The sequence below is a fragment of the Lithobates pipiens genome, unplaced genomic scaffold, assembly GCF_037356315.1.
Source record: "Lithobates pipiens isolate NorthernLeopardFrog02 unplaced genomic scaffold, aLitPip1_a1.2 Scaffold_19, whole genome shotgun sequence".
NCBI classification, from domain to species: domain Eukaryota; kingdom Metazoa; phylum Chordata; class Amphibia; order Anura; family Ranidae; genus Lithobates; species Lithobates pipiens.
The window spans coordinates 52,418,089-52,431,007 of NW_027507764.1; the positions used below are offsets into that span (position 1 = coordinate 52,418,089).

The 12,919-nt window shown below is 41.2% G+C and overlaps 1 protein-coding gene across 1 annotated transcript in view; it reads right to left on the reverse strand.

Moving 5' to 3' along the window:
* Nucleotides 1-1,811: 1,811 nt before the first annotated feature.
* LOC143998198 (protachykinin-1-like) overlaps nt 1,812-12,919 on the reverse strand; it is a 45,281-nt gene continuing 34,173 nt past the window's right edge. The window contains exon 6 of the mRNA XM_077493918.1: nt 1,812-1,979. Within this exon, the coding sequence (XP_077350044.1) occupies nt 1,930-1,979 (50 nt within the window). The 3' untranslated portion in view covers nt 1,812-1,929. The remainder of the gene's footprint in view (nt 1,980-12,919) is intronic.

Sequence of the window (12,919 nt, forward strand, 5' to 3'; positions counted from 1 at the left end):
GCCCAGCTGGGGAGGAGTTGTGATCGAGTGGAAGCTGGAGATGGAGTGTTAGGCTGTCTGGGACTTTGAGGGAGTTACCCAGTCTGGGGGGGACCTTGGGACTGGGCTTGGGTGTGGACAGGACCCTCTCAAGACACACAGAGGTGTCCTGGACAAGAGGCACTGCGAGCAGGGAGAGGGCAGCAGGAGAACACTGCCGGTCAAGTCTCTAGGAACAGGAGGAACAGCCAAGAGAGCTGGTGAGTGACACACAGTCAGGAGGACTGGGAGACACACCTGAGAGGACTGGGTACAAGCAGCCTGGGATGGGTGCAGAGCCAGTAAGGAGGACTGTGGTAGCAGGGGCAGTTAAAAGAGGCAGCTATGGTCAGGAAGGCTGGCAGGGCCTGAAAAGGTGGTGCTGGGATCAGTAGCCAGGTGAGACAGCTAGCACTAGGACTGCCACCATTTTTGCTACACTAAAGAGGCCCACGGTCCCTGCCTGCAAAGGTCATTTGCTTTAGACCTGGCAAGGCCTGAACAAGTGTCAGGCCTTACACACAGTGCTAGCTGGTCCTGAAAGAGATAGTTTGCGACTAAGTGAATGAGCTGGAGGTGAAGTGAGGAAGATGTATATACTGGAGATACTGGAGGTGTATATAGTTTGTCCCTGAAAAGTTGTTCTTCAATCAAGTGGGCATCCCATATCTACTCCATCCCCATCCAAGTTAATAAAAACATAAAAACAAAGTGCAAGAACTGCTTCTTGACTACTGAATGCCTGAAGATTTGTGTGCAATAATCAATGATGAGGGCAGAAACACCAAACTGGACACCATATCCCAAATACAAAAACAAGACAGAAAGGGACTTTCTGTCTTGTTTTTGTATTTGGGATGCGGTGCCAAAAAATATAAAAAATATATTGTCATATACATATATACAAAGAAACATAACAATAACCAAATTGTCACAAAAATATATAATACATACGTCCACATGGAGGCTTACCAGTATTGCCACAGAAGTGAATACGAAGCAACAACAGTAATGATAATAATAAAACCAGCAAGACTTAAAAAACGTCAGTGCAACATCAGTGGGGTCTCCCCTGCTGGGAGCCCTGGAGGAATTTATTTGCACTGTGTTGCGGGTGTTTTTGTGCTGCCTTTACTTTACTATTTTCCCTAATTGGTTTGCTTGGTGATTACTTCCCTGACGTATGTATTATATATTTTTGTGACAATTTGGTTGTTGTTGTTTCTTTGTATATATGTATATGATGTATATATATATATATATATATATATATATATATATATATATATATATATATATATATATATATATATATATATATTTTTTTTTTTTTTTTTATATTTGTTGTTATACTTTCTGACTTGCTATGAATTCTTATCCATTTCTTAATTATTACTATTCCTAGCCTACCATAAAATGTACTTAAACTCCTGAGGAAGCTCAGATGAGCGAAACATGTTGAGTGGTATATGTAAAATGCTAGTCTTCGCTTCCATCCATTTTTCTTCTGTGTATAACATCTGATCTGGATATGTATTTTTAACTTGTTGTCTATTATAAATTTGTGCAATAAAATATATTTTTATGGATATTTTTTAATACCCATCTACTTTGTTTAAAGACACGTTTAAAGTCCCGGGGGTTGGTTCACCCCAAAGTCCCTTTCTGTCTTGTTAAAGATTTGTGTGCCTGGCTGTGCAGAATGAGAGACAGACCACAATAACCAGCAGCCCCTATGGGGGGGGGGGGGGGGGGTATCGCTACACAACTTTTCAGAAAAACGCTTCACGCTGTCAGTTGTATAAATACTTTATTGAATATACATTTGGCTAATTTCATTGAATTAGCCACTGAAAGAGAAGAAAAGACTTTCCAGCCAACGAACCATAACTCATTACAGCGAGAGATAATTTATCTACGCCTTCTGATGAAATACATTTCATTGCTGCTTTCTTGGGAGTCTGAAAAACAAAATCGTGATCCGGTCAACATTGAAGCAATTCAGGAAGAATCCAGATCTTCGTATTCCTAAAAGTCATTGAAAGGGTTGTGAAAGGCTAAATATATTATTTTATCTTGAAAATGCTTAAGTGGACCTTTCCCCTTCAGTGCATGCGCGCCTTAGTAAAATGTAGCATATGGAGGAATAAGACTCTTGTTTCTGGGATTTGTGATTGAAGTTCGACATGTAAATCCATTTTGAAAAGCTTTTACTGTTTGTTGTGTTTTTTTTTTTTTCTAAAATTTTTATTTTACTTTATTGCACCTAACTGCTGGTAATTATGGCAGAAATGTAGCGATATCAACCCAAAAGTGTAGCCCCCAGATAAATCACCCCAAAGGTATAGCCACCCATCCTAATCTATGCTAAACCCTCCCCACTCAGCTGCCTACTTACCGCTTCCTAACAATGGCGGCCTCCTGTGATGTTCATGACCTCATTGAAGAAATGTTGTTCCTTGCTGCTCAATCCTGCACAGTAACTTCCCACTTGAATGGACTGTACCCGTAACGTTAAAGTAAGGCCCCATTCAAATCTTTAGGGCAGGAATTCTCAACCAGGGTTCCTCCAGAGGTTGTAGGGGTTCCTTCAGCATTGGGAAATTTCTGCCTCCCAGATAAGTTCCCACCGACACCATTGATCTTTTTAGCTATCTGTAAGGAGGTAATTCTTCCCAATGATCACAAGTGTAAGGACCATTCTTCCCACTGACCATCACACTAATGTATCATGAGTTGTAGAGTTCTAATTTGTAGCAGGGGGTTCCCTGAGACTGGAGAACTATTTCAAGGGTTCCTCTGTGTTGAAAAGGTTGAGAAAGGCTGCTTTAGGGAGTTAAAATGAAAACCCCCAGCCGTCCTCCCTATCCTCCTAACTTATTCTAAACTAACCCCCCAAAACTGAGGTGCCTACTTACCTCTTTATGACTGCGTCAGCCTCCTGTGTTGTTTACGGCCTCACTGCAGAAATCTTGTCCCACATCTGTGTAGCATCTTGCTATAGACTTGAATGGGGCTTAAATTCAACGGTATGGGTAGGGCCTGTTCAAGTCTAGGGCGAGTTAGTGTGCAGATGCAGGCAGAGCAGGACAAGATTCCTGGAACAAGAAACCAGGAGGCCGCCACCTCTGGAAAAAGGTAAGTAGGGACCTCATTTGGAAACGGGGTGGCGCCATTTAAATGAGAATAGGTTTGGGGCTAGGAATTTTTGATGTGATTCTGTCCTTTACAATTACCAGAATGTGGTATCCAAAGATCTACCAATAAAAGAAATACAGTAGCTTTTCTTTTTTTATATATAGAGATCTTTTTTTATATATAGAGATAACAGGGTGAAATAGTAAAAAAAAAGCAAAAATAAAATGAATAGGCCCATTAATGTGGCCTTTTGAATATTTGATGCTTTTGATTTGGCTTATAATACATGTACACTATATTGTCAAAAGTATTGTGACACCTGTCTTTACATGCACATGAACTTTAATGGCATCCCAGTCTTAGTCCGTAGGGTTAAATATTGAGTTGGCCCACCCTTTGCAGCTATAACAGCTTTAACTCTTCTGGTAAGGCTGTCCACAAGGTTTAGGAGTGTGTCTATGGGAATTTTTGACCATTCTTAGAAGTGCAAATGATCCCCCAAATGATTTGGACCAGTGCACAAAGCAAGGTCCATAAAGACAAGGATGAGCGAGTTTGGGGTGGAGGAACTTGACTGGCCTGCAGAGTCCTGACCTCAACCCAATAGAACACCTTTGGAATGAATTAGAATGCAAACTGCAAGCCAGACCTTCACGTCCAACATCAGTAACAATGTGCTTCTGTAAAAATGGTCCAACTTTCCCATGGATACACTGCTAAACCTTGCGGGCAGCCTTCCCAGAAGAGTTGAAGCTGTTATAGCTGCAATGGGTGGGCCAGCTCAATATTGAATCCTACGGACTAAGCCCTTGTACACACGGTCGGACATTTCTACAACCAAGTCGGATTTTGTCCGACGGATCTTGTCCGTCGGATTTTGTCCAAAACTGTTGCATACACACTGTCGGACAAAGTTGTCGAAAATCCGATCTTTCAGAACGTGATGACGTAATTTTGTTACAATGGGACTACGTTCAGACTAGTAGCCAATAGCTTTGATGTAGGAATTTGATCTGAGCATGCGTGGCACTTTGTCCGATCAGAATTCTCTACACATGATCGGAGTATGTCCTATCGGACCAGTTTGTCGGAAAATATTTCCAGCAAGTTTGAAAATTTAGTCCGACGGATATTCCGACGGAAACAGTCCGATGCATACCACACACAGTCGAATTATCCGACAACACGGTCCGATAGGACACATTCCGACGGATTCTCTGATCGTGTGTACAAGGGCTAAGACTGGGATGCCATTAAAGTTCATGTGTGTGTAAAGGCAGGTGTCCTAATACTTTTGACAATATAGTGTATAATAGAAAACAATTATGTCGATAATATATGTAGCCCAAATGCCTTTCCAATTTGCCAATCTTTTTTTTTTCATTTCTTTATTCCCTAGATAATGATGACATCAAAATAGAATCCCTCATGCATAAATAACATTCCCCCAGGAATTTGTGAGCCCTTTCAATAAAAAGACTACAACAAGTTCCAAGGAAGGTGAACTTGAGTTAAATTGTAGACTCCAAACAAAAGGTGTACCGTTCCTGTTGGCACGTAACTTACTTCTGTTATTAATTATCAATTTAGGCTCTGGAGGGAGATAATGAGTTGCATACACTTCAGAGGCATGTTATTGTGTTTCGTAGGTAATCCTTAACTCAATAGGACTTTGTTTGGGTTTTGTTTTTTTGGTCGCCATAGAAGTTAAATTTTTCAAAGGCTTGTTATAGACAACAGGTGTCTCTTCCACCCCCCCAGGATCAGAGTTCCATATTGACAAAAGTTGGCTTCCTTTCAAGACCGGGAATATTCTACATTAAGAGCTAGTGATAGTAGTGAAGGCTCTCCAGCAGCCAAGTCTTTAGTAATTTTAAGGAATGGGATTTTGCTCCTTTTAGGCTTTGGTCTAGGCATTATATGCACCGAATAGGCTTTAAGCAAGATATCAAAGGACATTAACGAGAAAAATTGTCCTGCCGTACAAAATGCATTGTTAATGTATTTTTCCCTCGTAATGGATCATTCAGGAGAGAAGAAAGGTTTTAATGGTCCTGTTTAGCAATTTCTTCTCCCTTGTCTGCTTATTCTGCTCCTGATATGGACAAGGCGATATTATTTTAGAGGGGGAATTACATGGTCGTGCCAGATTCATTTTGTCATTTTAGCATCCTTTGGCATATAATGGATTCAGAACTAGTTATGCCTGGATTAGAAAAGTTGTAGGTTTGGCACTGTGGTTTAGAGAGTTGTCTAATCATGAAACAAATATTAGTCAAGGTGGTATTAAAGGGACATTGGCCCACAATATGTATGTATATGCCTGCTTGCTCTGTGTTGGTCACTTATTGAAGCTGTTAGTATTGGAGCCATTAGTCCAACATGGCAGCCAGGCAACTAGCAATTTTTAAAAGAAGAAATAGCAGCCCCTGCATTTCTTTAAGCAAAGGTTTCAGACAAAGTCTACCACCCCTTACAATAGTCTGTTAATTGTCATGTTTTTTTATGAACAAGTTCCCAGGGTCCGAAAACACAAAGGATCAGTGACCACCTTGGAGCTATGCCCTGTCCACACAACTAAGTCCTGCTCATGTTTTTCAACAACTCTTTGAGAAAGTCTCAGGAGTCAGTGGCGGCTGTAATATCTGATGGTGGAGGCCGGACTAGTCCCAGGTTGGGAGCACTTGACTTTAGATAGATGTTCAAGGCCTGGTGTATAGCAGAGACCCATATCCACACAACTATTGAAACCTGCTAAGGATTACCATACATTATCCTCTGTACTTTGACACAGCTAAGGTGATTTTTGAAACCCCAAATGGCTAAAACTTAGTTGAATGCTTAAACAACTGTCTCTTTTTAAACTTTTTTCATCCTGTTTGTTATCTCAGTAATGTTGATGTCCTCCAACCTTTTTTTAGCCACTTCTTGTCTTCGTGCCATTTCTCCAGGATTGGCTTCCTGATGGTGACAATGGTGGACCATGCTTGTGGAATGTGCCTCAGGTTAATCATGCTGTGCAGTCTACACCAGGGGAGCATGTGACATGGTGACAATGCAGGGGCACAGTTAGGAGACAGTTGTCATCCTAGAACTGTAATGTTTGCCCCCAATACAGTCGTCAAAGACTATGGCTGGCTAATGTCGATTTACCTATAGCAGCCTATTTGGTTGCCCCCAGGACCAAACACAGAATGCTATAATTTTTGGCCAATGGTACTAAAGGAAGAGCAAAAATATAAAAAGAGGTACATATGCTTCTTAGAAGAGGCAATGATTCAGCGGGTGAGTAGCCCATAGCGATATCCAGAGGGAGGCAGAAGCCAAGGCTGAGGGCAGTCAGTTGCATAATCCAGGATCAGGCCAAAATCAAGGCAGGCGGTAGATAGTAAACATTATCAAGAGACAGACAGAGGTCAGGAAGGGCAATAAGGATAATAAAGGGGCAGGCAGAGGTCAGTGCAAGCAGCATATAAAAAGCATTATCAAGGGACAGGCAGTGGTCAGGGCAGGCAGTAGGGGTAATTCAGGGATGGGCAGAGATCAGGGCAGGTAGCAATAGCAATCAAGAGACAGTCAGTCTAGCAACAGACAGTAAGCATAATTCAGGAACAGGCTGATGTCAGGGCAGGCAGCAAACTATAGAGTATTCCAGGGACAGGATGAGGTTGGGGCAGGCAGCAGACAGGATAGTATTCCAGGAACAGGCTATGTAGGGTCAGAACTGAGAATTTCAGAAACATTGATTGTAGTCAGTGTTGGCAGAACTATCACAAGCCCAGAGCAGTGGACTTGGGATGCTTAAATAGGGTGCATTAATTGCTGCAGCCAATGACGACAGAAGAGGCAAAGTGGCTCACATTGATTGCTACTCAGTAATAGGGAAGCTTTTTCAGAGTCAAGGGGGCACCACGTGCAAAGCAGGGCATGTGATCCAGGCTAAAGAGAGACAGTGGCTGAAGTGGGCTTCCCGGAGGTGGGGATGGGCAGCACAGGAGCATACTGTACAAGATGCTCCTAGCAATAACAGGCATTATCCGAACAATGACCTTCATGGCAGGATCACCAGGTATTTTCTAAATACTTTTGAAATTACATTAACATGTTAAAACCTATATGCATTTTTAGTAATTGGGTTTAGACCTACTTTAGGTGGAATTACCCTTAAATGGTCATAATTAGTTAAGCCCGTGAATGCATAACAATGTGAAATAATACACTGGATCGATGCATGGTAGCACTGGGGCATGGTTAGTAGTAATAAGCATGACAGGTTAAGCTGCTTCTTCATTAACATCTGGATTTGCCGCAGGGGAGTCAAACACCTGACATATGATGGAAAACAAATCTATGGAGGGCATAAGATTAAAAGGGTTAAGCTTGAATGACCCCTCTAGAACTCAGACCATTAATCTGTGTTAGTCTTCGACCTCGGAGACTTTGCCATGAATATTGAAGTCAAAAAGTGTAATTCATGGGCTTGCTGCTATTTTTACTGTGATGTGCATAATATCGATCGATGTATTTTATTTCTGTAGAAAAAGAGAATTTCTCCCAAAAGGTGGATTGTCTTGATGAAAAAACTGAATTTATGTTTAGAAATATTAACAAATTAAAGTCTACAACTTTTACATTTTACAACAATGAGGGGCTTTTCTTGTTGTCTCTGTTAATAAGTAAGTGAGGTCCTTGCTCCCAGGCATGACTTTTCCTTTTGAAAGTTTAACCAATTGCCAAACGGGCCATTTCTGACACTTCTCTCATATATGTAAATATCTGTGTTTTTTTTTGCTAGAAAATAACTTAGAACCCCCAAACGTTATATATATATATATATATATATATATATATATATATATATATATATATAAAAGGGCGACTGTTGCAATTTTTCATGTCACACGTATTTGCACAACGTTTTTTGAAACAAAATTTTTTGGGAAAAAAAACACTTTAATGAATAATAATAAAAAAAGCAATATGTAACCCAATTTTTTTGTAAAACATAAAATGGGGTTGTTACACTGAGTAAATAAATACCCAGCATGTCTTGCTTTAAAATTGCGTACACTAGTGGAATGGTGGCAAACTATAGTACTTAAAAATCTCCACAGGTGACGCTTTAAAATGTCTATAGGTTACAGGTTTAGAGCCACAGATTTGGTCTAGTGCTAGAATTATTGCTCTCACTCAGACATTAGCAACAATATCTCATAGGTGTGGTTTGAACACTGTGTTTACATATTTGGGTGTGACCTGCATATAGGTTCACCACTGTGAGCGAGCACAACGGGACTGGGTCGCTTTAAAAAAAAATATTTTTACACTTTTCCTTTTTTTTTGGATTACTTTTATTTGGACATTTTCACTTAGGGGTGTACTCACTTATGTTGCCAGCGGTTTAGACATTAATGGCAGTGTGTTGAGTTATTTTGAAGGGACAAGCTGTACATTCACTACTTTACATTGTAGCAAAGTGTCATTTCTTCAGTGTTGTCACATGAAAAGATAAAATAAAATATTTACAAAAATGTGAGGGGTGTACTCACTTTTGTGATTTTTATCAGGACTGCGACATTGCAGCCGACAGATCGGACACTTTTGGGATCAGTGCCATTTATACAGCGATCAGAGCTAAAAATAGCCACTGATTACTGTATAAATGTCACAGGCAGGGAAGGGGTTAACACTAGGGGGGATCAAGTGGTTAAGTGTTCCCTGGGGATGTGTTTCTAACTATGGGGACAGTGTAGTAATCACTAGTAATCACTAGGAACAGCAGATCTGTCTGTCCTCCCCTGACAGAACGGGGATCTGTCTGTTTACATTGTCAGATCCCTATTCTGTCTCTCTCACGACCAAAGGCAGGTGGGCGGCGGACATCGCGGCTGCTGGCCATGCACATCAGCTCCAGCATCATGCAGCGGGCACCCTAGTGGTCTTAAAGTGGCCGACGTATCATGATGGCGATTCGCCCAGGAGAGCCAACCTGCCGCAGTGTAATTGCGGCGGCTGGTCTTTAAGTCGTTAAAAAAAACTACCACCATTCAAAACAAAACCAAAAAAAACCCCACCCCCCTGGTGGTATCTCTCCTGTGTTTTGCCCTACCCTCTTGAATATTATCCCTCTGATTATAGAGGGAACAGATCTTTAAACAAGCAATAGGGAGTCCAAGTCCTCCAACATTTCTCACTCTGTTCTTTCATTGACATTGTGAGATCTTCCATTTCCTGGATTCCCATAATTCTAGCAATACACTGTTTTAGTCGGCGCAACTGGACTTTTCCAAAATGCAGGTATACATGATTTTTCAGCCGTTAAAAGATGTTTTAACATTGAGTTTTTATAACTTTTACTGGATACGGGTGTATCATGGAGTAAATATGCTACAGGCATCCTTTCAAGAGACACACCCATTAGCTCTTTAATCGTCCATTCAACCATATCTCAGAAGTCATTCAACATCGGACAATCCCAAAAAATGTGAAATAGGGTACCCTCCAACTTCCAACAACGCCAACAGACATCTGGGGTCTGAGGAAACCTATGATGTAGTACTGATGGAGTTTGGTACCATCTTGTAAGGAGTTTATACCCTACGTCTTGATATCTGCTCACTACTGAGGCCTTAGGAGCAAATAATAAAATTCTCTTTTTGAGTTTCATGAAGTTGATTTATAGATCTCTTTCCCATTGTTGAAGAAAAGGAAGATCATGTGGCGCATTGGCCGTTATCAGCAAGGAGTACAGATGTGATAGTGAACATCTCACTGGCTTCCCGGCAAGGCAGGTCTGTTCGAACGTGGTCAGGTCACTTATCTCAGAACATTTCTCTGGGATAGTATGGAGATATCCACCCAGCTGAGCACAGTGGAGGAAGTCCCAACTGTGGGTGAAATGACTAACAATTTCATGGCTTGTCATGAGCCGATTTTCTTGACAAAAATGAATCAAATGGAAGGAGTCCCGACAAATAAGTATATCAAATTGGAGATCGTTCAGTCCAGATTGAAAAAATGGATTACCCAAAATTGAGATTAGGGGACTCAGAGAAGGTGAAAGGTAAGTATGTTTAAAAACCTATCCTGCCACCGTAAGGGTGGTACGCGCTAAAGAGTGTTGACTGGCCTCTATTGGAATGACATCCCCTGGAATCCAGGGGAGTCCAGCTTACTGGATACCCACGGTCACTGTTCTAAATGCACCCATTGTTCTTTGTTTTTTTTGGGCGCACCAGTCAAGTATTCTAGATAAATGCACTGCCTTATGGAATTTTATTGGGTCTGGAAAACCGATAGCACCTTTTGGCTTTGGAAGTGTCAAAATAGATCTATGCACCCTTGTTGGTTTACATTCCCATGTGAACTTCAAAAACCTTGCACGCAAGTCCTTTAAGAAGCCATGGGGTCATTTAATTGGTAGTGACCGCAACAAATAAATCAATCGGGGCATGACATTCATTATAATAACGTTAAGACATCTTTTGACTATGGCCTGTTTGAGAAGTGGTTTTAAAAAAAAAAAAACTGACAAGTTTACTTTAAGATGCACAGTTTAGATAAAATAAAATACTTTTTATTTGACCTCACAAAGCTTCATTTTTCTAAGTGGATGAGTAACAGAAGGCTCTCAAAGCTCAGGGATAGTTTATGTATTCTGGTTATTGTTTTAATCAATGTAAAAGAAATCTATCTAGCAGTAAATTCAACTTTTAAATCCATAGTTTTTTTCACTTAGATACATTTTATAGCTTACTTGTAGTTTTAATAGATGTGACGTCAGTTGATATAGATACTATTATTAAGGGGAATCCACCCACATTCTTCTCATAAATCAGCAAGCCATTAACAGTATTCTTCTACTGTTGAGGTTATTGGGTAAAACATAAAGTTTTGCTTGATTGACAGGTTCCACTTTCCATTAAGGGATGACATCAGAGGTGACTGAGTGATGTCATTACAGACTTAAGATTAAGAGAATCCGTGGGTGCTCTATTAATCTATAGCCATAGTTTCAATTGTAAAAAATCTAAACTTAAGAGTCCTATAACATAATTGGCTAATAAAATCTGTACTAAAGTAATGTAATGACTGACAGCTGCTCCTCAAGTGGTTGGGTCACATGGTTGCTGGCAAGGTTCCACAGCTCTGGTTGGGTGCTGGCCGCCGGAGGAAGCCTAGAGCTTTAAAGAGGAAGTAAACCCTGATGGGTTTACTTCCTCTTTGATTCCCTGCAAAGGTAAAGCATAATGGACTACTATGCATCGCATAGTAGCCCATTATGTGTCACTTACCTGACACAGGAGCCAGCGAAGTCACCGCTGTCCCCTGTAGTTCAGAGCGTCCATCTTCTTGGTGGATCTCGCTGCTCCGGCGCTGTGATTTGCCGGAGCAGCGATGACGTCACTCCCGCGCATGCGCACGGGAGCCGACACTCACGGCATATCGCCGCGATCTTCAGCTTGCCCAGTGCGCCAGCGATGGCTGTCTTCAGGTAAATATCTCCTAAACCGTATAGGTTTAGGAGATATTTCTTGTACCTACAGGTAAGCCTTAATCTAGGCTTACCTGTAGGTCAAAGTGGTTTGTAAGGGTTTACAACCACTTTAATCACATGTAACCTTTACTCAGAGTTTCTTAGCATCCTATGATAGAGAACAGCCTGGGGACAGCAGTACACAGCATCAAAGTTTAAGTCAACTTAAAGTGTAACTCCATTTTTGTTGAGGAAAAAAACAATGCTGGTATACAGATGAGTTTCTTTACCATTGCATTGCATTTTTTTTTTTTTTTTTTTTTTTGGTGGTGGGGGAGGTTCTGTAAAAGATGTACAGTGCATCCAGAAAGTATACACAGCACTTCACTTTTTCAACATGTTGTTATATTACAGCCTTATTCCACAATGGATTCAATTCATTATTTGCCTCAAAATTCTACAAATAATACCCCATAATGACAACGTGAAAGAAGTTTGAAATCTTTGAAAATGTATTAAAACTAAAAAACTAAAAAATCCTATGTACATAAGTATTCACAGCCTTTGCCATGACTCTCAAAATTGAGCTCAGGTGCATCCTGTTTCCACGGATCATCCTTAAGATGTTTCTACAACTTGATTGGAGTCCGCTTGTGGTCAATTCAGTTGATTGGACATGATTAGGAAAGGCAAACACCTGTCTATAGAAGGTACCACAGTTAACAGTGCATGTCAGAGCACAAACCAAGCCATGAGGTCCAAGGAATTGTCTGTAGACCTCTGAGGCAGGATTGTGTCAAGGCACAGATCTGGGGAAGGGTATAGAAAAATGTATGCAGCATTGAAGGTCCAAATGAGCACAGTGGCCTCCATTATCCATAAATGGAAGAAACTTCCTAGAGTGGGCCACCCCGCCAAAATGAGTGATTGGGGGAGAAGGGCCTTAGTAAGGGAGGTGACCAAGAACCGATGGTCCCTCTGACAGAGCTCCGGTGTTTTTCTGTGGAGAGAGGAGAACTTTCCAAAAGAACAACCATCTCTGCAGCACTCCACCAATCAGGCCTGTATGGTAGAGTGGCCAGAAACAAAATTCTCTGGTCTGATGAAACAAAGATTGAACTCTTTGGCCTGAATGGCAAGCGTCATGTCTGGAGGAAACCAGGCAATGCTCATCACCTGAACAATACCATCCCTACTGCATGGTGGTGGCAGCATCATGCTGTGGGGATGTTTGCAGGAGCTGGGAGACTCGTCAGGATCGAGGGAAAGATGAATGCAGCAATGTAC